Source organism: Sinohyriopsis cumingii, chromosome 9 (genome assembly GCF_028554795.1).
Source record: "Sinohyriopsis cumingii isolate HCF-2022 chromosome 9, ASM2855479v2, whole genome shotgun sequence".
Lineage (NCBI taxonomy): Eukaryota > Metazoa > Mollusca > Bivalvia > Unionida > Unionidae > Sinohyriopsis > Sinohyriopsis cumingii.
The window spans coordinates 36,841,413-36,862,909 of record NC_142969.1 but is presented as its reverse complement, the minus strand read 5'-3'; the positions used below and the strand labels follow the sequence as shown (position 1 = coordinate 36,862,909).

The 21,497-nt window shown below is 35.2% G+C and overlaps 1 protein-coding gene across 1 annotated transcript in view; it reads right to left on the bottom strand.

Moving 5' to 3' along the window:
• LOC149791556 (transient receptor potential cation channel subfamily M member 2-like) overlaps positions 1 to 21,497 on the bottom strand; it is a 154,349-nt gene that overhangs the window by 1,240 nt on the left and 131,612 nt on the right. Inside the window, exons 20-22 of the mRNA XM_089969447.1 lie at positions 15,945 to 16,077; positions 12,980 to 13,106; positions 5,982 to 6,066 (exon numbers count right to left, since the gene is read on the bottom strand). Of these exons, the coding sequence (XP_089825573.1) occupies positions 5,982 to 6,066; positions 12,980 to 13,106; positions 15,945 to 16,077 (345 nt within the window). The remainder of the gene's footprint in view (positions 1 to 5,981; positions 6,067 to 12,979; positions 13,107 to 15,944; positions 16,078 to 21,497) is intronic.

Below are 21,497 nucleotides of genomic sequence, written 5' to 3'. Positions count from 1 at the left end.
GGTCTAAAAGTTAATTAATCCAGTGATGCTGTTCTACTTTCAATGCATATGTATCCATAACTTCTGAATATCATACTCAAACTTGTAAAACATATGAATAATGGCTACAATTAAAACTCTTTACAAAAGTCTTCATACGACTGATAATAATACTCACAATGTAAAACCTTCATTACAATCTTGGAAAAGCAAAGTTGTTGATCAACTTTGCTGCATTTAAATCAATATGATCGTATAGATAAATCATAGTCCGGATTCATACCCATGAAACTACTTTAATTCAGATGACTAAGTAAATATTAAAATAAATAAATGACAGCCAATAGGAAATATTATATTCGTGGACATCCTGTACTTCATAACGTTTTTTGGCATAACTGATAATTAAATTCTCAATATAACTGTATCTCAAAATACATAGTTTGTTTTGAGTCATATTAGAATAAAAGCAGACATTACGAGTGCTATGACCAACACATTACATGTGCAAGCCATGTTGAATGATCATCTATGCAGGCATTGGTACAATATGGTTGATTCTACATATTGTTGGGCAGATGATCTGAGTGATCTGAGTGAACCTGGCTGTTGGTCAAGGCATGCGATCTTAAACATTACTTAATATGCAACGACCAAAGACTTTGACCGTGACATCTAACCTTTTGACACCACAACCTTGCTTAAGTCGAAACATCTAAGTATGTGTAAAGATAAATATCATTGAGCACAGAACTCGAATTCAACATTTTGTTCATTTTCTCCATCTAATGACGTGATCATTTACATAATTTTCTATGATGCTGTTTAAACGTTTTAATCTGTGTTGGATAGATTGATAGGCAACGTACTACTATAGACTCCTTTGACATTCCTGATGAGAAACAAACGCTACAATTTCCTATGGTTTCACTGCAATATATAAGGTGGAATAAATACATACAAAATGTGAAGAATGGGAAAAGCTATACTTGGCATGAAAACTTGTCATTATTGTTTTAACTGAGCTGTTCTCAATAATTGTTAGACAATGAAAAGAATTTTTTTATAAAATAAATTTTCTTAATTGATGGAAGTTTTCTTTTAAAAGAAGGCTAGAGAGCCCTGCAAATTGGGCACCAGAAACAGTTTATTTTTTTTAAAACAAAATCATTTCCATTAACATCTGTTTCAGAAACTATTATCATTGTGCACCTCCAGAAACCTGTTCTTACTGGGTGAAGGTCACATACGTCAAGGACCCTTGGAATGGCAGCCAGTATTAAAAGCATAGTTTATACATCACTGATTACATTGATTAGTCAGTACAGCAAATCATACAGTCTATTCACATACATCCTAAACTCATTCACACGTACAAGTACAGTAATCTACCAAAATATATATTGCAGTCTTCAACCTTTTTCATTGACCAATAAATTAAACCTCTTTATTCTTACTTCCAGCTGCAAGGCGCAGAAAGGGACTTATGTGCATGATTGTATGGACCAATCATGAAGAATCTATCTGGATTAGTTTCGTGTTTAATGGCACAGCAAACACAAGTAGGTTATTTAATTTTGATGCAGTTGGAGTAGAGTTCCTTTCCTAAGGTCACAGTATGGTACCTAACCCAGGCTGATGCAAAAGTTGGATTTTGAAACACATCCTTTTCATTGGGAATGTTGCACTCTTACAACTGAACCACCGCGTTCAAGAGCTAAACACCAAAACTGAACCTCTGATAGTAAATTATAAATTTGGGCAACAGTTACCTTCTTTGGGTGCAATGTTGGATTATTAAAGGAGATTATTGAATAACCAAGGGTCATGGAAAATATAACTTTACATATAAAATTTCAGCAAAGCTTTTTAAGAAAGAAATATAGGTCACAGAACACCGCATTTTGCAATAAAGTTTTATTAATTTTCAAAATACAACCCCTTGCTATGTTTCCTAATTTTGAGTAGGATGGTATACATATAGTTTCCAAAAACTCAAAAACCAAACACAATGTCTTAACTAAAGCAAGAACAAGATGGTTTAAGTGTCATGAGGAGCTTCTTTTGTTTTAAAAGTTTGTCACCCAAATTGACGCATATCGACGTAACTTTCATGAGTCTAGTATGAACAAATGGAAATGGGATATAATGTCTTACTACTGAAATGAATAAGTCTTGTTAAGATGCATCCTTGCACATATTTCCTGATTTCAGATATGATAGTATATTCATAGAATGTAAACAAATATGGTTATGAGCTAAAAGCACAAACTAAATCAGAGGAAGCAAAATGTGAATGTAGAGAACAATACACAAATACAGATGTATAACATAATCTAGTTTAGAAAACAAGAATATCCAGTTAAATAACAGGGTTAATATAAAGTCAATAAATCATACATTTTTGGTAAAGGTGGCCTACTTTTCTGACAACATTGTCAAACAAACTAAGATGCAATTCCAATGCAATATACACTAGGTGTCATGATTCCAGGTATAGTAATATTTTAGCTGAATGTAAAATATGAGGTCAGAAACTAAATGCAAAAATACATTAAGCCACTCAAATCTGAATGTGTGTAAGGCACAGTGGATTTCTTTTGATATAAGGGTGCGATACTAGCAAAGATGCATATAATTTGGTGATTCTAGCATGAACCAAACTTAACAAAACTAATCATAAAGCAACATACTATTGTGATAATAGTGACACATTCCATAAGATGCACCGAGTTTCACGATTCATGGTGTAACTGTACATATACATAGTGCAACAGATACAGTATATGTTCATAAACAAAACTCTAAATGCTAATGTAAGCCCAGCATGTGCATCTGAATACGACCTGTGACCTGGTTATGTCCACCAATTTACATCATAGGACATGGTTCTAAAAATCATCTCTGTGCGCTATGAGAAGATGCAAATACATGATCTTAAACAATCTAATGCGAAATGCAGGTAACAATTCTCTTCTTTGATACTTAACAGTGACCTAATATAATATAAACAGTGTGATCTGCATAGAGTTACATATTCTCATTTACTTGGATTGTTTTATTATGAACAAAACTTAGGAAATAAACCTAGAATGCAATTCAACGTCATTAAAATGTACAATATAGGCCACAGTGGTCTGTTATTGTAATGGTATAGTAAGTGTCAAGATTTATCATCTCCCCAATCTGCACGAGTCTAGGTAAAATAATATGAATATAGGTCTGATATACCTATTTGGTCATTAACAACATGAACTGAACCTGGAAGTAAAATTAGGACAGAAAATTGAAAGTCAGTGAAGTGTCAAATATGGATTAAAATGACCGACATCATGCTAAAAGTGTAGCATTCATCCGGATGCATCTGTTCACCATGTTCTGTGATCGCAGATTTAAAAGTTAGACCTAACGTGAATACCCAGTTTTCCTACTTGCATTTTCTTTGAATGTGTTCAGATAGAAGCAATATTTGTTCATGTTAACACAATAATAAAATTTGCCCCAGACAAGCTGTATTTAATTTAAACATCTTAAATGCATTCAATCCAAATCTTAAATGCATTCAATCCAAATCTAACTAAAGGAAATTCCAGGTGTCTTGATTACGTTAATTTTTGCTGAGACAAATGAAACTCTAGTAGGTATTATTATCTCTGTTTATCGTAAAACCTAGTACAGTCAACGACATTCTATTAACGTAGAGGACAGACAAAATATACCAAAGTACACAAATTAGCAATTACATGTTCAGCTAAATGTTGCGACTATCTAAATTTGATTGTCAAGTATCTATTCACAAAACAAATTTAAGAGTCTTTTCTCGATGTAAATTAACCAGATTACAAAATATATTATCTGCATACTATTTGGATACATTGCTTTATATATACATGTTTTACTGACTTTGATATTGTGTCTTGTCTTGATAAGTTTTTCATCAACTTCCAATGCAACACTCGATATTTTCGACAATGAATAAAACTGCTGCAGATGTTTAATATATGAATACCTTTTAAGTATGCAGCTTGTGCAATTTCAGTGATTTCCTTAGTGTCTTGTAATTCAAAAAATTTGTTGCATATATTAAATTTTACCTTGTTTGGAACTTCTACAAAATGTGCCAGAACTTGTTGCAGCGATAAATTCGTCAGCTGCTATTTGTGGTTTTATGTGTCATTGTACACACTTGATAAAAAAAACAAATATTCAAATACAGAATATTCATGAGAAAATTATTCCGATCTGAATGGTTGACTTTTTGAAGACCGAGTAGCATTAATATATATATATATATATATATATATATATATATATATATATATATATATATATATATATATATATATATATATATATATATATATATATATATATATATATATATATATATATATATATATATATATATATATATATATATACATACATATATATATATATATATATATATATATATATATATATATAGAGAGAGAGAGAGAGAGAGAGAGAGAGAGAGAAAGAGAGAGAAAGACACAGACAGACAGACAAACAGAGGGGGAAGCGAGAGAGAGAGATATATAGATAGTGTGTTTGTGTGTGTGTGAGTGTTTGTGAGTGCACATATCATGCATGGTCATAAGATAAATATACAAAATGTAACCAAAGTCAGCAAATTGTGATATATAGTGTGAAAAATCCTAAACCAAATGCACATAATGTAACTAAAACTAATTTACATAATTCATATACAACTTTTTCACACTTATCCCATTACGAGGTGGTATATGCTAAAGAAACGGAATTACAGAAAGAGAGTAATGCGCCAGAAGCCTGAAATCATCCAGGCATTCAAGATAAGACTGTTTCTTCTTTTCAATTGCGAAGTGTAACGGCACCACCTTTGATTTTCACTGGTATGAATGTTAGATAGGCACTATATTAATTTAGGACAACAATACATCATTTAGGACCAATAATACATCATAGAAGTCTTGTGTTGGAAATCCCATGTTCATAAGACTTTCCATGTTGTACATTAGATTGTAAAGATGGCTGCATTGTTGGCTATAAACAATATGAAACTGGTGCTGTTTCATGATCTGAGAAGAAGTTGTTCTGTGGAAGCACAATATTGATATGACCAACCATTTCAGAAACAAAATTTAGAGGCGGCCATTATGGTGGCTACAGTGGAAGTCATATCCTCGTGTTTTTCCATATATTATGAGAAATCTTTCGTTGTTCCTACATTCATTGATTAACTAGGAGTACTGCAAAAAATATTTTCAAGATAATCATTGTGGTGACCACATTGGATGTGTAAGTGACACCATTTTCATTTATGACCAACTTGTTATCATAAAAGGTCCTATGTTTGAAGCAACTTATCAATATATTACATTTTGACTCATGTGGAGTCTAGATGATCCAAGTTGCAGCCATATCGAAAACCATATCGTCAAATTTCCATTTCACAAGAACTCTTCAAATGAAATCCATATGCTGACATGGCCATTCATTCTGAAGTAGTAGCTTTAACATGATGGCCATGTGGCTGCCATATTGAATATTAAATTGGCATCAGTTTGAATTAGCAGCCCTACACAGCATGATAAACCCCATTACAATATGACTTTCCATTCTTGAGGAGTAGCGATAACAATATGTTGAAGATTGTTGCCATGACGGCAATATTGGAAGTCAGAAAAGCATTTCTTTTCATTTAGGATCAAGCTGACTTCATAAAAGTCTATCTTTGAATGCCTCAGCAGTAGTAGTACTAACACAATTTTTAAGATATTGACTGTGGCACCATTTTGTATTTAAAGTAGCACGCATTTCATTTATGTCCAACTTGACGATGAGATAAAGGTGTGTGTAAAATTTCATGGCAACCCTCGAAGTAGTTTAGTACAGGTAACAATAACAATCGTGTACTATGTAAGGATGAAACGCAGATAACGAACGATAACTAAAGCTCTTTTGGTTTATGACTATTATATATAAGAAAAATACAATACCTTCAACTGTTATACCATTAACGTTGAGAATTGCAAGTTTGGTTCCAGGGTCATGTTTGCTGAGTGAATCTACAAGCCACTTCAGCTGTAAGCAGAATAAAAGAAAATGAACCTGGAAATGTTTGAAATAGATAACTTGACTACTGTCTCTGTTGTTTAATGCTCTAATGTGTTTATGAGCAAGGAATTTTTTCAAATGCTTCCAAATTCAAGTCTTCTGCACATAAATCAGAAAACCAAAAACCACAACAAAAATAATTAGGATTTACTAAAGATTACAAAGTCAATATGTACTATTGTAAAACACAATATTCATGCACATTACGTAAGATGTCAATGTCACATCCGTTATATTCCAGATCTTGCCTCCACTGGTTTAATAAGAGGTCAACAAAATCTTTCTGTTTGCTTCAGCAATACAAGTCGAATTGATATGAATTAGGTCAAATAAAATTGGTGTTCCCTTGTATCGAAGTACTGGTTTCAAATCACATCATTCATTAGTTACTAATAATAGAGTAGATGTACACGTGCTTCTGGGCATGCAACTGCAGAGATGGCAAGTGTTATGATGTGGCAAGAATTATTTTAAAATATTTTGACTTGACATTAGATTTGTCTTCAAATAAATTACCCAATAAAAAATTTATTAGAAAATAGATAATAGGCTGGGGGAGTTACCTTTCTCTACCCTGGTGTTGGTTCTGGGTCTGGATGCATAAAGTATGTGACTTCAAGTCACGTTTATGATGCAGGACAGAATTTAAGCACAGATATATTAGTTGACACAATCTTGAGAAAATAATTTAGCTCTTGCAAATACAGACAGATTAGAGTAGGCAGCAGCTGTGAATTGAATTTAAAAGGAAGCCAATTGTTTTTCTTACATAGATCTCAAAAGGTTATATTGAGATGTTTGCTATGATAAGTTTCTCAAATATAATCTGTAGAAACTCACATCTGACTCCAATACCATGGCTCGAATGATGTTGTCCAGGGAACAGTTTCAGTTGAATGCTATGCTCGTGGCAACTTCCCTAATCTCATGAGCTGACATGCACTAGACATACATGTGGTCTTTGGTTAATTCCTTTTAAACTGAACAGATAATCCAATGGATCCAGTATGGAAGAGTTTGCGTGGAATTCTAGTTCTCTCCTTCTCTAAGTATTAATAACAAGTGAGACCTCACTCCTCTAATCAGTCCAGTTCATGGAAGTTACCACCTCAATGCACTAATCAAATGCTGAGAATACAATTGGGAAAGGTGTTTCAATATAGAAGCCTTATTAACAATGAGCCCCTTACTATCATGAAAGCAGAGACCATCATTGGAGAACAACAGATTGTTACATTGATTGAAAAGGCATAAACTTTACTGAATACTTCAAATAGAGTTAAGTTGACTATGAAACAGGCTTTAAACTAAATATAACATAAAATATAGACAGTGGCTCACCTAGTACTTTGTTTTATTAACTTCGCCAGAGCCCAAGGTAAAGTTTATTTTGGAAGAACAGTAGAGGACTTTGGTTGAGACAACTTATAACTATTTTTTTAAACTGCAGTACTCACAATAAAAAGTACAATATATAGGAAACAGTTCAAATTCAAGTCCAAGTGTTTTTACATGGGTCTTGAGAAACTTGAGGGAAAACACTGAAACCATAAAATGACTTCAAAAGCATCGCTAGTAGCAACGCAAAAAATAGACCATCAGTTTGGACATATGTACTGACAAGTCACGTAACCTAACGGTCATCTGGTGGGTCACTTAGGGTACATAAGGTTCAATGAAATATTTTCAGGTTTTGCATTAAAAATAGCACGGTTAACTCATTATCGCCTCCTGTCATGGTAGCTCGTTCTACTTTACACAGATAAACCATTGTGTTCAACAAGAATGTAGTGTGGTTATCCTTTTAAGTATATGAAGTGCAGGTAATTGAGATATATGATTAGTATATACCTTTGTCCCGAACGAAGAGATAATGTTATTTACACCATTGGATAATTTCCACCATCTGCTAAGTGTAGAATTTAAACAGCCTTGGCTAATTTTACACCATAAATGAATTAAGCAAATAACTTAAATAATCAAATGTGTTCCTACATAAACAGAGGGAACATTGAAAAACAACGAAACTAAACGTCTGTATCAGTAGCACCCACATTATAAGTTTTATTTTTAAAGATAATAAGGAGGAAAATAATATAAAACCAACAAAAGCGGGGATTGCTGGATCAATGATCACAAGACCCATATTATGAAGAATACAATTGCAGGAACAACAACCTGTTTAAACCCAAAATTAAAATACTTTCTATTCTTCCTGCTTGTCATCACTGTGCTGAAAGTGTATTGTCCTCAGTTTGAAAGAATGTAATGTACTTGTAGATGAAATAACCAAATGCAACAGGACCAGCATTGGATTGTAAATCACTTTATCATGTTCCTGCTGTTGCGTGCAATTTGTAAGATGTTAGTAAAGGTCAATTTATAGAGAACTGATCTGAGCTTAACTTAAGTCAAACAAAACAGCAATTAACCAAAGTCTGTCAAGTGATACCTCTTAAAGGTAGCCAAATATGATCACGGATAAAAATACATAAATCTTTTACATGTCCTAGGTAATCACTCTTCTCGAATGTTGTAGGGGTATACCTAACTGCTTGGATATAGTGACAATGAGTTACGAAGGAAAATTATGAACTTGACGGGGATGATCACGACAACGAAGTGATGTGTTAATCTGGCAATTTTGGTATTCTTCTTGAAATAAAATGCATTTGCCTGGGATTCAGCTCTTGGTATGTGGCATCTGTTCAAGAGAAAATTGGACTAATTGCACAACTCGCACAAAAAACCCCCTTAGAAGCGAAAAGGTATAAGCTTTGGCTTTCTGCCAATAGTTCTCTGCTGATGTGACAACTCCAGCTCAAGATGTTTACTTGGAAATTAGATGGAACAATGCAGTGGTGCTTTTTAAATATGGCGTCTTCTTGGCTTTGCCATCATCGTATATGGTGTGAGAGCTTGCATATGTTGATGAGACAACTCCAGCTCAAGACGTTTACTTGGCAATGAGATTGAACCATGCAGTGGTGTTTAAATATGACTCCTTCCCGGCTTTGCCTTCAACGTATTTGGCAATGTTTTCGCCTAATATGAGACAACACAACACAATAGTCACCATGAAAATCCTTTCCTAAACTTTTAGGGCGGATCTTTTTAACTAAGCAGCCTTCATCTTCCAGACAGACAGAAAAAGCCACTGCATAGAACAAACAGCATTTTAATTTAGCTAGCGAAGATGTCTTTGCATATTACCCTTGAGTGAGGGTTGCATGGGCTGGTTTTCACAGTAGATGTTCGCACAGATTGTGTTTATCCTTCATTTTTTGTCTTATAAAGGATGAGTTTAGCTTTGAATGTAGCGAACAAACGTGTGGAACGGTGTAGGACTTCTCCGCGATGATGAGGTCACGTAACCACTGGGAAACATATTCTATCCGGACAATTATTTTGGACTGCCACTGTTTATACCCTACTAAAAGCTTGGCCGATAGCAACAGATGCAGGCCAAAAGCTAGTGGAATCAAACATGACGCAGCATGATTGATAACATTTACAGCAGTAGATGTACAACTGTTAAGCACAGATCAAGTGAAGATGACGACGATGAAGAGACAGCGAGCAAAGTAGCCGACGCACTTCTCAATATTCTGTAATAGTCAGGAACTGATGAAACGAGTCTTGCCACGAGATGGTGTTGGAAGGGCAAATGTCGTCTGTGTGTAGTCTTGCCATGAACGTTCCTCTGTGACAGGAACGTCTTGATGCTGTATAGATTGCCTTATGACATTTCGCAATATGAAAGCATCGTTTCTTTTTTCAAAAATTTCATGTATTTCTCCATCTATCTTTCTGTATCCAAATTCTGTTAGATATATACGTCTGTAGACAGTTATAATGCAATCTACATAATACTCATGAGCGAAGGTTCATACCAGAATGAACCAGTGGATCATTCTATATGCATCGATGTAGATGATTATTGTGATATTTCCACAATCTCTTATTCAGAATCTTCCGAAACGCAACGAAGCAGAGAACGGCCCAGTGTTGCTGAATTTAGCAAAGATATTGTTATTTGGCACTATAGCGAAGCTGTTGAAATTACTCAATGTCATGGTCTTAAAGCTGTTGTGAAAACAATTGGTGGGCAGAGGCTGCACACGCCCCACATGTCTTCGTTAACAGAAATACTATAGATAGGCAGCTACAAGAGGGTACATTTGAGAGTTAAAATACGATGGGGTGGTGAGAGAGACACATATTTTAAACTATAAGAACAAAACTAAATCAGATGCAGAGTAGAAGGCGCGTATGGTTTAGGGCCGCCACCGTACCGTCCGGAGATTTGATCACACTCATCATATTCTCTGTCTTGACTAATGTTCTTCTGTCAATCATGGTACACACAGTGAAAACTGATTAGGGCTTTAAGCATTGAAGACATGGGTTACAATCAAACGGCCAGATTGCTTTCCGTCATTGTCAGCACGCCACCTCACAAATGTCAATACCAAAATACACACCTGAACATACAAGATATAAGCAGTCTGTCAAGAGCAATACGGCACAATAATGATGTATACAGCTTTTAATTATATGGGGCAGGTACTCTTTGCTACCACCATCTCGCAGAAGCGAACAACGCAAGGTATGTATCCTAAAGAATTTGAGCTAACTTGAAACTCTCCTGGCATTAACAAAGCCGCTCAACCATGCATAAAATCACTTTCGACAATAAACAACAGTCATTATGTTTATGCAAGCCGTTAAAAGTAAAATGCGACACCACCACAGCAATGGCTAGGATTTAAACCAACACACAGTGCCGCATACAATCGGTACACGGGATGTTGACAGTAAACAGCAAAGTTGACCCCTTGCCCATTCTCCGCCTGAATGATAGTCCAAAGTTTAGACCACCGCATGGTTAGGCCAAAATGTTTTATCCCGTTGTCTGATAACTGCTTTCATATTACCCTCACCATACTTGAGCGCTTATATTTTGTAACTGGCAAAAACAATATGATGTGTGCTCCAAATTAATCATGAACACCCGTACTTCATACAAGTGTCGTTTGTGTTAGAGACAAAAATTTACTCCCAAAGAGGCAGTGGCTGCACCTCAAACAGCTAGTAAAGATATGCCAACCGAACTGCATGGGATTATAATTTAACTCAAGATTTGTATGGAGCTGTGTATAATGCCATATCCGTTGTCAAATAATATACAGTTCAAGAAGCAGAGAAGGAAATGGAAACTGATATGGCTGGATACGATAATGCAGTCTCAGTGCGGCTAGATTGTGAGCAATCTGATAATACGGGACAATCTCACTGAAAATTGCAAGGAGTTTGCCTCCATAAAAAATAAACATGGAGAGGAATGAAGCTACCATAACTCGAGATCAACTTCAGACAGAAGTAACCGAAATGATGTTTGATCGATCTGTGAACCTGGAGGCTGCTAATGATAATCGCAAGGCTTTGTGGTGGAAATTTAACTGAATCATCGAGGTAATCAAATGCATGCTGAACCAGGAGACGACATAAGGCAAGTGCAATTGATTTTACTTCGGTATAATTGGTGTGGTTTCTCAAATTTTAATGGTTTACGGTATCAACTAATCACAATTTCTTCGTATTGCAAAAGTTAGGAAAGCTGATAGCAACGCTATGTGATTTTGTGATCCCGACTTGTATATTGGTGTATGTAAGATAACTTCACACCATTGCCGTTTTTGTACAAACATTAAACTGGTGTTTATGATATCTTTTAAAAGTAAAGTCTTCTTCTGCTGACATGTGGGAAGCTTTTGTGTATCAGAACAACAAATAACAAGCGCAAACATCATATTTATTACACTAACACATGTTCAAAATGGGAAATTTACCTGTTCCATATATACATTAACATGCCTTTGATCTACCACCACATATTATGATCGAACACCCATTTCAACACTGTCTCTGCCCAGTTGTCACAGTAGTGGCAAGCGCATCAATCATGACATCATATGCGCAACACAAGCAACATATGCGTTAAAAATCAAGTCAGGCCCTTAGAGCTTTGATTGGTTGCAAGAGAGGACCGCATCCAGATCTGTTGTTCAAGTTTACCAATGCAAATAGGCTCGTCGCAAAGATGGTACCGACCAATTATGAATTGCAACTTAACCGTGGTGTGAGATCAATCATGGGATTAAATTATGTGGTTGGCTTAATGGAGGCACTATAAAAGAGACAGACCAGTTGACTTAACCTTGCAAACAGCCCTTGTCTCTTTCTGAATTAAATTGTATCGGCATGTATTATCATCGATTGGCCCCTGGTTTTCACCGCTACGAATTTGTCCCGCATCATGTTCCAAGTTTGACAAGTTATCACCCTACAAATCTCCCACATCGAGTCTAAGAAGCTGAAAGGCGAAACAATCAATGCACTAATAAATATGGCCGCTGAGGGACAAAGTAACCTCATTAAAATTAACAGACAATATCTCGCCGTTGTTTGCTTTTTGACTTGTCAGTGGCTAACGCAACAACACAAGGTGTGGTTTTGTAGGACAAGATAAAACATCCCAAGAAAACTCAAACGTCTCGCAACAAAGCATGAACCGGGAGGCTTTAGTGAGACCTGTCAATACAGTTTCAATCAAAAAGAGCAAATAAAGTAACTGAGTAGTTATGCAACTTGACAACCAAACTTTTGTGTAGGAAGAGACCACTCTCATCTCTCCCCCCTCAGCATACATATGTCATTTCAGCACTTTTATTTCTAAATGAAAGGAAATGCATGGTGATGTATTTATGCACCTAAAAGACCTTGATTTGTGAGGTAGTTGATGTCCTCCTAAAGTATAAAAAAATGCATTTGAACAAAAATGTATTTTGCTTCATGATACGTTAACTATTTTTCTCACCTTTTCCTCTATGTTTTCCATTCGTCGTTCTAAAGTTGCAAAGCTTATCTTAGCATCTGTCGGGGTTTTTTGCTCTTTAGTTACAGCTTGGTTTAACTGGTCAAATCTGTTCAACAGTTGGTTCAATCTGATAATAATAATAATAATAATAATAATAATAATAATAATAATAATAATAATAATAATAATAAAGCAATAATATTAGCTAGAAAGAATGTTTGTGTCACAAAGTGTCCTGTATTAAAACATTGTGTAAATAAGGTTGTAACTAATAAAAGTCCACTCAAGATATATGAACCACTGTTTACATCAGAATGCATCAGAATATCTTGATTGGTTCTTATGTAATACTGATTAAGATCATTACTCCTTTAATATATTAACTTTTATCGACTTAGGTCAAATCTCTGTCCAACATGCTGTAGAATGAAAACAAAAATGAAAGATACAGCTTGCTCTAAGATGATTGTTTTTTTTTTTCTAAAACCAAACTTCAATCAAAATATACCGTATAATTCTATAGCCATGGTAATTACAAGGATAATCTCATGCAAAGATGTGAAGCTGATTAGCAAAGTTCATTTCTCAGCCCGAAGGGAATATATACAACAACCCATACAATGGGCATTAATGTATACCAAATAGCATGCGAATATGTTTAATAGTGATTACAAGCAGCATACAATGCAAAGATCTGAAGTTCATTAACAAGGGCCACAACTCTGTCCAAAAATGGACTTAATGAGGCTAAGCTCCTACAACGTAAATATACGTCTTTGAGACAACATTAAAACCAAATTGGATCACAACATGCTGAATAGTTGTTGGGCTTTACCGGTTACTGTAATATTCCATTTGCAGAAATGAAGATAAATTGTCAAGGACCTTAAGTGAAACATGGAACTGCTTAAACAAAATTCAGCAATGAAACGCACCTTCTGCTTCAGCAAGCGAGATATGCGAGGCAGACAAAATATGAACTTCTGTTATATTTGCTAACAAGCCTATAACAATATGTTACTTCTATGTTAACTCTGTACCAAAATTTCAGTTGTATACTTACTATACTGTATTAGATATGTAACTTTAAAGAACACAAAATGTTGTTCACAATAATGATCCAAGCCTTTTGCTTTAGAAGCCAAAACAGAAACTAAGTAGTGTATCGAGAGTAAAATTGTTCTAACAGTGACATTATCCTCAAGTTTAAGTGGAATGTATGTTCTAGTATGGATGATAAGTGACTTTCAGCAACTTTACAGCACACGATTAACATTGTTTAGATGACGCAGCATATTTTCTACTTAAGCTGTGAATATCGGTTATACAGAAAAGCTTGGCATGTCAAGGCATACAGTTTAAATAATTAGATGATATTATCCCAAGGTTTATCTTTAATGCAAGCACTGATGAAGAAGAGATTATTTCAAAGCAAGCAACTCATACCATAACCATTGTTGAAGACTACGACGACGTCAGCTGCAGAAAAGTATCTACTAATCTCACTTATATACAGCTGCGATCAACATAAAAGTATATTCCCTTCTGTGGGTCTTTGTCACGTTATCTCTATGATTAGGTAATTGTATTGTTAGCATACTAATTGCAAATTTCTTGGTTTGGAGTTCTCCGGCAGGTATCGGAGGAACAGAATCATTTGTTTAAATAATATTCCAATAGCCAGATATGACGTAATTTACCCTAACACTAATAATATTTATCTTAAATGCGAGGTTTTCAATGGCTTCTTGTCTGATATTTTTGTGTCTGTCAAACTCTGTGTCCTGCGCATCCGTGGTTATATAATCATGGTGAACAATGTTAATTGTTTAACATAGAAGAGCACAGTTAATCAGCATGTCTCGATGTTTGAGAATTTTAAAGTGTAGTATGAACATAACATTATATGTCAAAACCGTGTTTATCAGTCGTCTCTGCAGTCATAATGTTCCGTTATATCAATGGCTTTTCTTGCAGCTTGCATCGAGGTATGCACTCTTGAACTAAACGTACAGTGTAGTAACGATTTGTTTCTTATCAAATTACCATTTTCTTTCGGTTTCAGTAATCTGTGACATTTTTGACATCGCTTATATTAAATCATGACATGTAAGCCATCCAAACCCTGTTACAGTGAGTTTTATCGGTTACTTTATGATCGTGAATAAAATATCCTTGAGGTACAATTCAACACAACGCTTTTTGTTGAGGTCTGTGGTGTAAAGCTACTATAATTATACAGAAACCATTTTCATTCTTTCAGTCACTTTGACCCTGAACTTTGATCCTTTGACCATAAAATGGGCAGTTAGAATCTTATTCAGTATATATGCAATCCATCAGCAGCGTTTCATCTAGGTATGCGTTGTATAACTAAAGTTTCTTTGCATAAACCGTTGTTGTTATTTCGGTTGCAGTCAGGACACGTTAGATCGTTTGTCTCCAAATTCGATCGGTTTCAGCATTGGCCAGAGTGCAAACCATTTCCAAAGTGTAATTACATTTTTCACGAAAAACTAATTCTGCTGTACGGAAATCATGTTTATTTCGGTAGCAGTAACGTTGATTATAGACTCAGAGTCTGTAATTTATAGACTTCTCACTTACTTCAAGTGCAAGCTATTTAAGTTTGGTCATGGTAGATGTTGACAGTTCTAAATATTGTACCAAACTGAAGTATGAAATATGCATACATAAATAATACACAAAATATCTTGCTTTTTTACATTACGGTGTTCGTCTCTTTCCGGTACATAGTAAAATAAAACAGTTTCATGTTATACACTGTGGGGTGATAATCATGTACTACGTTTGGAACAGCTGCACCTCAAGGATATTAAATTGTAATATTTGCATCTGATATTTTGGACATGAACGTGCAGAGCAATATTATATAGAGCAAAGACTCTAGGTTGAAAACATACAATCCAAGATTGAGAAAATGTTATGTCATATGCAAACCTACTCCTTGGCTGTAGTCTTTACTTTGTAATCGACGCTTTCTAGTCGATTTTGCTCCTTCTTTTGATGAACTGTGTAAGCAATGAAGTCTTCAAACTGGCACAATTCATGTTCATATTCCTTGTTATATTTTTGCCCTGCAATGAAAGAAACAGTTGTGAAATTGTGAAAGAAGAAGTTCGTATGCGAATAAGAGGTGTCACCTGAGTGGCATCAGCCAAAACGACTCACGTGAGAGACATTCAGATGGATAATTTATGAATTCAGACCACCCACATTTGCCAGAAGAAAATAATTACTAGTGTTATACTTTACGTGATAATGATGAAGACGATTGCCCATTCAATTTTTGTGAACCACCTGCGTTTGGTTCAATCCCAGCCTACCCTTAATCAATATTAGATTTTTCGCTTTTATTTACCAAACAATCTGTGTTTGAAGGATGCTTTCTATGCAATTTGATTATATTATGCATAGAAGTTTAGAGGGATGTTCTTTAATGTTTTTAGGAAAATTAGTCAAATTTGTTGGCTAATTACACAAATATAAACAATCAAATAAACAGTAAAACGGCTTGCCATTGTGGCAAATTCTACTGTAGCTGGCCCTCCATAAGATGAGCCCACCATCGCCTCTATATCATCTAGTTGGTAGAATTGCCTGCTTGATGTTTATAAGCCTTGGTGAATACACACGCGACTAAAAAGACAACATTATATGCTGCTATGAGTAACCATGGGTTCAACTCTTTAACCGTTGTTTCAAAATGCTTAGTCCTATCCTCAGCCATAAATATTTAGATGCCTGAATGATATTTTTATACTTTTGCCATAAATATTCAGATGCCTGAATGATATTTTTATACTTTTTAGATGAGTCCAATGTAATCATTATAATACAGAAGAAACATTCCCACCAGTCATCCTATAAAACTGAGAAAAAATATTAAAACAAACATTGTCAGCTGTATATTATATATCTCTAAAATGAATACAGCAATTTTTTGCAAATATTCTTTGTGACAAATTTTTATCAAACTCAAATGAATTATTTTAACAAGACATTATATCTTTATATTCATGTTTTGGCATCATATACATCTTGGATAGTGACTCAATGTAACGTGTACTACTTTACTGAAACTGCTTTCTGTCTCATTTGGTGAGTAGTTCAGTACATTTAATAAGTTCTTAAAAGTGTGCTGTTTTACGTTTATAGAGACAATTTCCATATTCGATGGGTTACTTATTTTACATATTTAAATATGTAAACCGAGTATGTCGGATATTTGCTTTCAAATTACACCATTTTTAATTAGATGATTTTTCTTTTGAATGCAGAAAGACTGAGAAGTGTTCTTATAAAGGTTCTCTACTTCAGTAATAGCAGCTATATAAGGAGGAAGATGATACAAACTTAGATTAGCTGAACAAACATTTATGCAGCATTTTCTTCCTATAAGGCAATATAACAGTTCATTTTATACCTATATTTGGTGATATATCAATTTCATTATATTTTCTTAATATTATGTATCCTTTACTTCAAAATAAGGTTTTACTATACTGTTATATACTCTATGCATGCGGTTCCCATGGACAGTGTTATAAATAGAGACTACTTATATGGGGTCAATGCTCAGTAATTTCTTATGAAGAAAGAAAATCGGCAAATGTTGACAAACTATATATGATATGCATCGTACAATAGTTAAGGGGACACACCATACTTTCACTTGCCTATATGACCCGGTGTGCAAAGAAATCAGAGTTATTTGCAGACGACGAATACATTATTAGGCTATGTACAAAAATGTTAAGACAAAGAGATGGATGGACAGATTGTTCACAGATCGAAGTTGCACTATTTTAGAACATAACATCTTCGAGATTTTGAGTTCCTTGACTTAAACGTTATCAAAAGCAAAACATACACGAACTCACATTTTATGCTTAACAATCACATTGCACTTCTTGCACGTTTCTTCCTCTATGCTGACGTTTCGGAATATAATAGTTGATATATATATGGTTACCAAGTAGTGTTCTCTATAGTTAAAAAAAAAAAACTTTGATTCTAAGGATGAACCCTGTGGCCGATGTTAGCAGCATTTATGCACTTTTTATCTTATTGTTTTGTCCTGTTCGGTATCGAAATGTTTTATTTGTTTGTTGCTATTATCTATCCAATGTACAACATGAACTAGAGCAACAGAAATTACCTCATAAGATAATACTATGTTTGTAATAAATTCTGGTTATTAATTAGATCAACAGTTATAATTACCAAAGTAATGATCATGAAGCAAAACTTTATCATTGATCATAGCGCTGATATTGTGTGTGCCAAAATAAATCACCGATAATGGATGTAGAGATATAACTTGACTTACCGTATTCTCTATAGCATGTGATAATCACGATTTGCGTACCATATATATTTTGTTACTATTGTCATGTATATTTAATTTGTATTATGTGATTGACCTTGTTCATAAGTGAATGCCTGAGTTTTGGCTTTCCTGAATAAAGCAATATGGTTTTTGAACACGTTTATTTTGATCTGAGTTCAGGACATTAATTTTATCTGTGGCAATTTCTAGTCTATCTGATATTTGTCAAGTTCTTTGTTAAAGGTTTAGTAACAATCCAGACCTTGTTTTCAACTTAGAATGTTCTGGAAATGATTTTTTGACCCTTATTCTGGTCCTCATATTGTGTCATTGTTTTTATATTAAAGTTGTTTACATCAAAATCGCTCATTCCTATCTTTAACTTCAGTTATGTTCACATTTAATTTGAGAGGAATATTTTACTTAAATTATTCATTGGAATGACAAAGTGCTCACCCGCGTTAGAATTGAATTGATATTTTGGAATTATGATGAACTTATTTAAACATATTCTGGATTTTATCACTGTGACACGTCAAGACTGATATCATATTAACACATTCCACGAAATTAGTACATTAGCTTTCTCAGATTGGAATTGATTCTTTCATTCACTGGAATTTATTCAAATAACTCTGTACATCTGAATTATGATTACACTTTTTTGACTATTTGGGAATTAGTTTACAACACGGTAAGTTCTTATTAAATTTTTAATTTATATTATTTGGAAATAAACAGTAAATGAAAATGGCTATACCAACCAGGCTTATGCGAAGAATCAACCAAGGTCTACCTTGATGCGACAACCCAAGCCTACGTTGATGATAACTTATACTGGCTGTGCTGGGGCGTATCGGACCGTCATTAACGATGTGATCCGTACTATGCAGGCTAAGACAGACGATACGATTGAGGTCCCGGTAAACATTGATGAGAAAAAAATCGTAGGAGATGGGAACCATTGATTCCACAAAGTCCGCTACCAGGGGCATGTTTGTGAGCCCAATAAACTCTGCCATCTTTGATAGACTGATCAAGGGCTTTGCGGTGACGCTGAAGGGAGTGCACCTCCATCTTATTTACATCACAGCAATTCCAGTCAACGCTATTTTGGGTAAAAGCTGTCTGTCTATCACTTTGTCATAACTAGGGTTATTGGCAACGACTTTGACATTTCCCTTGTGATGAGGCCCAAAAATTTGGCGCCGCAATTTCAATCAAGCAAAACCATCATTACTGGCGTTCGCAGACAGGTGTCTCTATATGTATGCCTGGACGTCGCCTAGCCTGTCTACGTCTGTTGTATTTGTATTGCAGGGACCATCACATGTAACGAAATCAATGTCAATCCCAAACTGCTTATCGAGATAAAGGGCGCCCTACAAATTTTTATGAACTTCTGAGAGAGTGACAGTTGTAAGGTGAATTTATTTGCGATTGCAACATGCCCGATGGAGACAATGTTGGCATTCCTTTATGTCACGTTCATGTACTGTGGCTGAATTATATTGGATATTGTATTTGTTAAAATTGTATATGATTTAATTACGCATTTAACCCAAATGAATGCTCCAGAGTGCTAACAATTCAGCCTGAATTAGTCAAAAGTACACTATCGTTAGCAGTTATTAAAATAGAGTAAACGACCTTTTTGCAGACTATACCAGCAACTGAAAAGGCAAAAATGCAATAAATGAATTATAAAATATAGGAAATGTCTAAAGTTTGTTGAAGATAACGCTGTATGTTCTTTTACCCAAATACACCCATCAATCATATCACACATAAAGGAAACTGAATGCTATTTTAACAATAATTAAGATACGAATGGTCTCTCCTAAATAGCCAGTATAACAAATGAGTAAATATTGGCAAAATCTTTTTCTTTAAAAATCGAAGCATATGCAAAATAGGAAACCGCAGAGCACCATCGTAATAGCACAGACAATGTAAATAAATTTGATTGGTTGCATTGCAAAATTGTTCCAAGATTGCTTAGACTTATCTTCAAAGAGAACCCACATAACTCTTTTCTTCAAAATGTTGCTGACAGCGAGGATAACCTCCAGGCTGATAAAAAGAAACGTCGGTCCCTCTGCAAAAGATGATCAAGCCGTAAACTTTGTAAATGGCACGGCAGCGACTATCAGTGCCTGACCATATGCCCATGGATCGCAGGTGTGAGTTTGCAAGATACACCAGCAGCTTCCCCACTTACGATCGCTCTGGACTATATGTCTCATTTGTTGGTTCATAAAGCTGCCTGGGTTGTATGCAGTTCGATGCCTAAGGCATAATAATCATCGACAACAGCAAGCTGACTTATGTTGCCTATATGTTCTTGAGGGTACTTGCGGATTCAATCCTTTCTAAAGGTGAATTTGTACTTTTTTTGACTAGACGAAAAACTATGCGGCCTCTTAAAATGAAGATTCACCGGACTGCTAGTGCAGAAAACGTGACTTTGCCCAAAAGCGATGAAGGAAGTATGGCTCACCTGGTGCGTGCTCCTATTTAGGGCCGTTCCGAGGACGGCAGAAGTTGTCTAGGCTACATGCTACGGATTAGCTGGTGGCGGCTAGTATTAGGAAAACAGCGATTTGGAGTCAGCTGCTTTGCAGACGAAAACAAGCTGTCGATAAGGAGATGGTCTGTCCGTGGCTGCTTTGGCTTGACCCTGCGGGCGCCTACCTTTGTCTTGCCATTGCTATACTGTTAATCAGTTCCAGCGTGCCTTTTCATCCAACATTCGATGAGGCATCAAAATGTATTGGCCGTGTGTCCCAAACGGCCGTTGACACGCAGAGAGGGTTGGTTGAAGCGAAAAAGTATTCGTTTGTTATTTTCCATTCCTCTAAGATTCTTGCAGTGTGGCATAGTTCGAATTGTCCTTTTCCATCAGCTCGTCATAACTGATTCATGAAATTGACTACAACCAGCTACATCAGAAATGCACGGATAGGAAAAATAAGAAAACGAGAAGAAAAAAAATGTACCATGAGGGATTCGCCCTTTGTCAAAACCATGGTTTTGCAGGGTTTGAGAGGTAATAAATCAGTTGTGCAAAAAGAACAAGCTTCGTTTTATTATTCAGCTAATATGTGACCTTATGTCCCAATATTTCAATGTCAGAATACGTTATTTTAAAAAATGGGATTATGG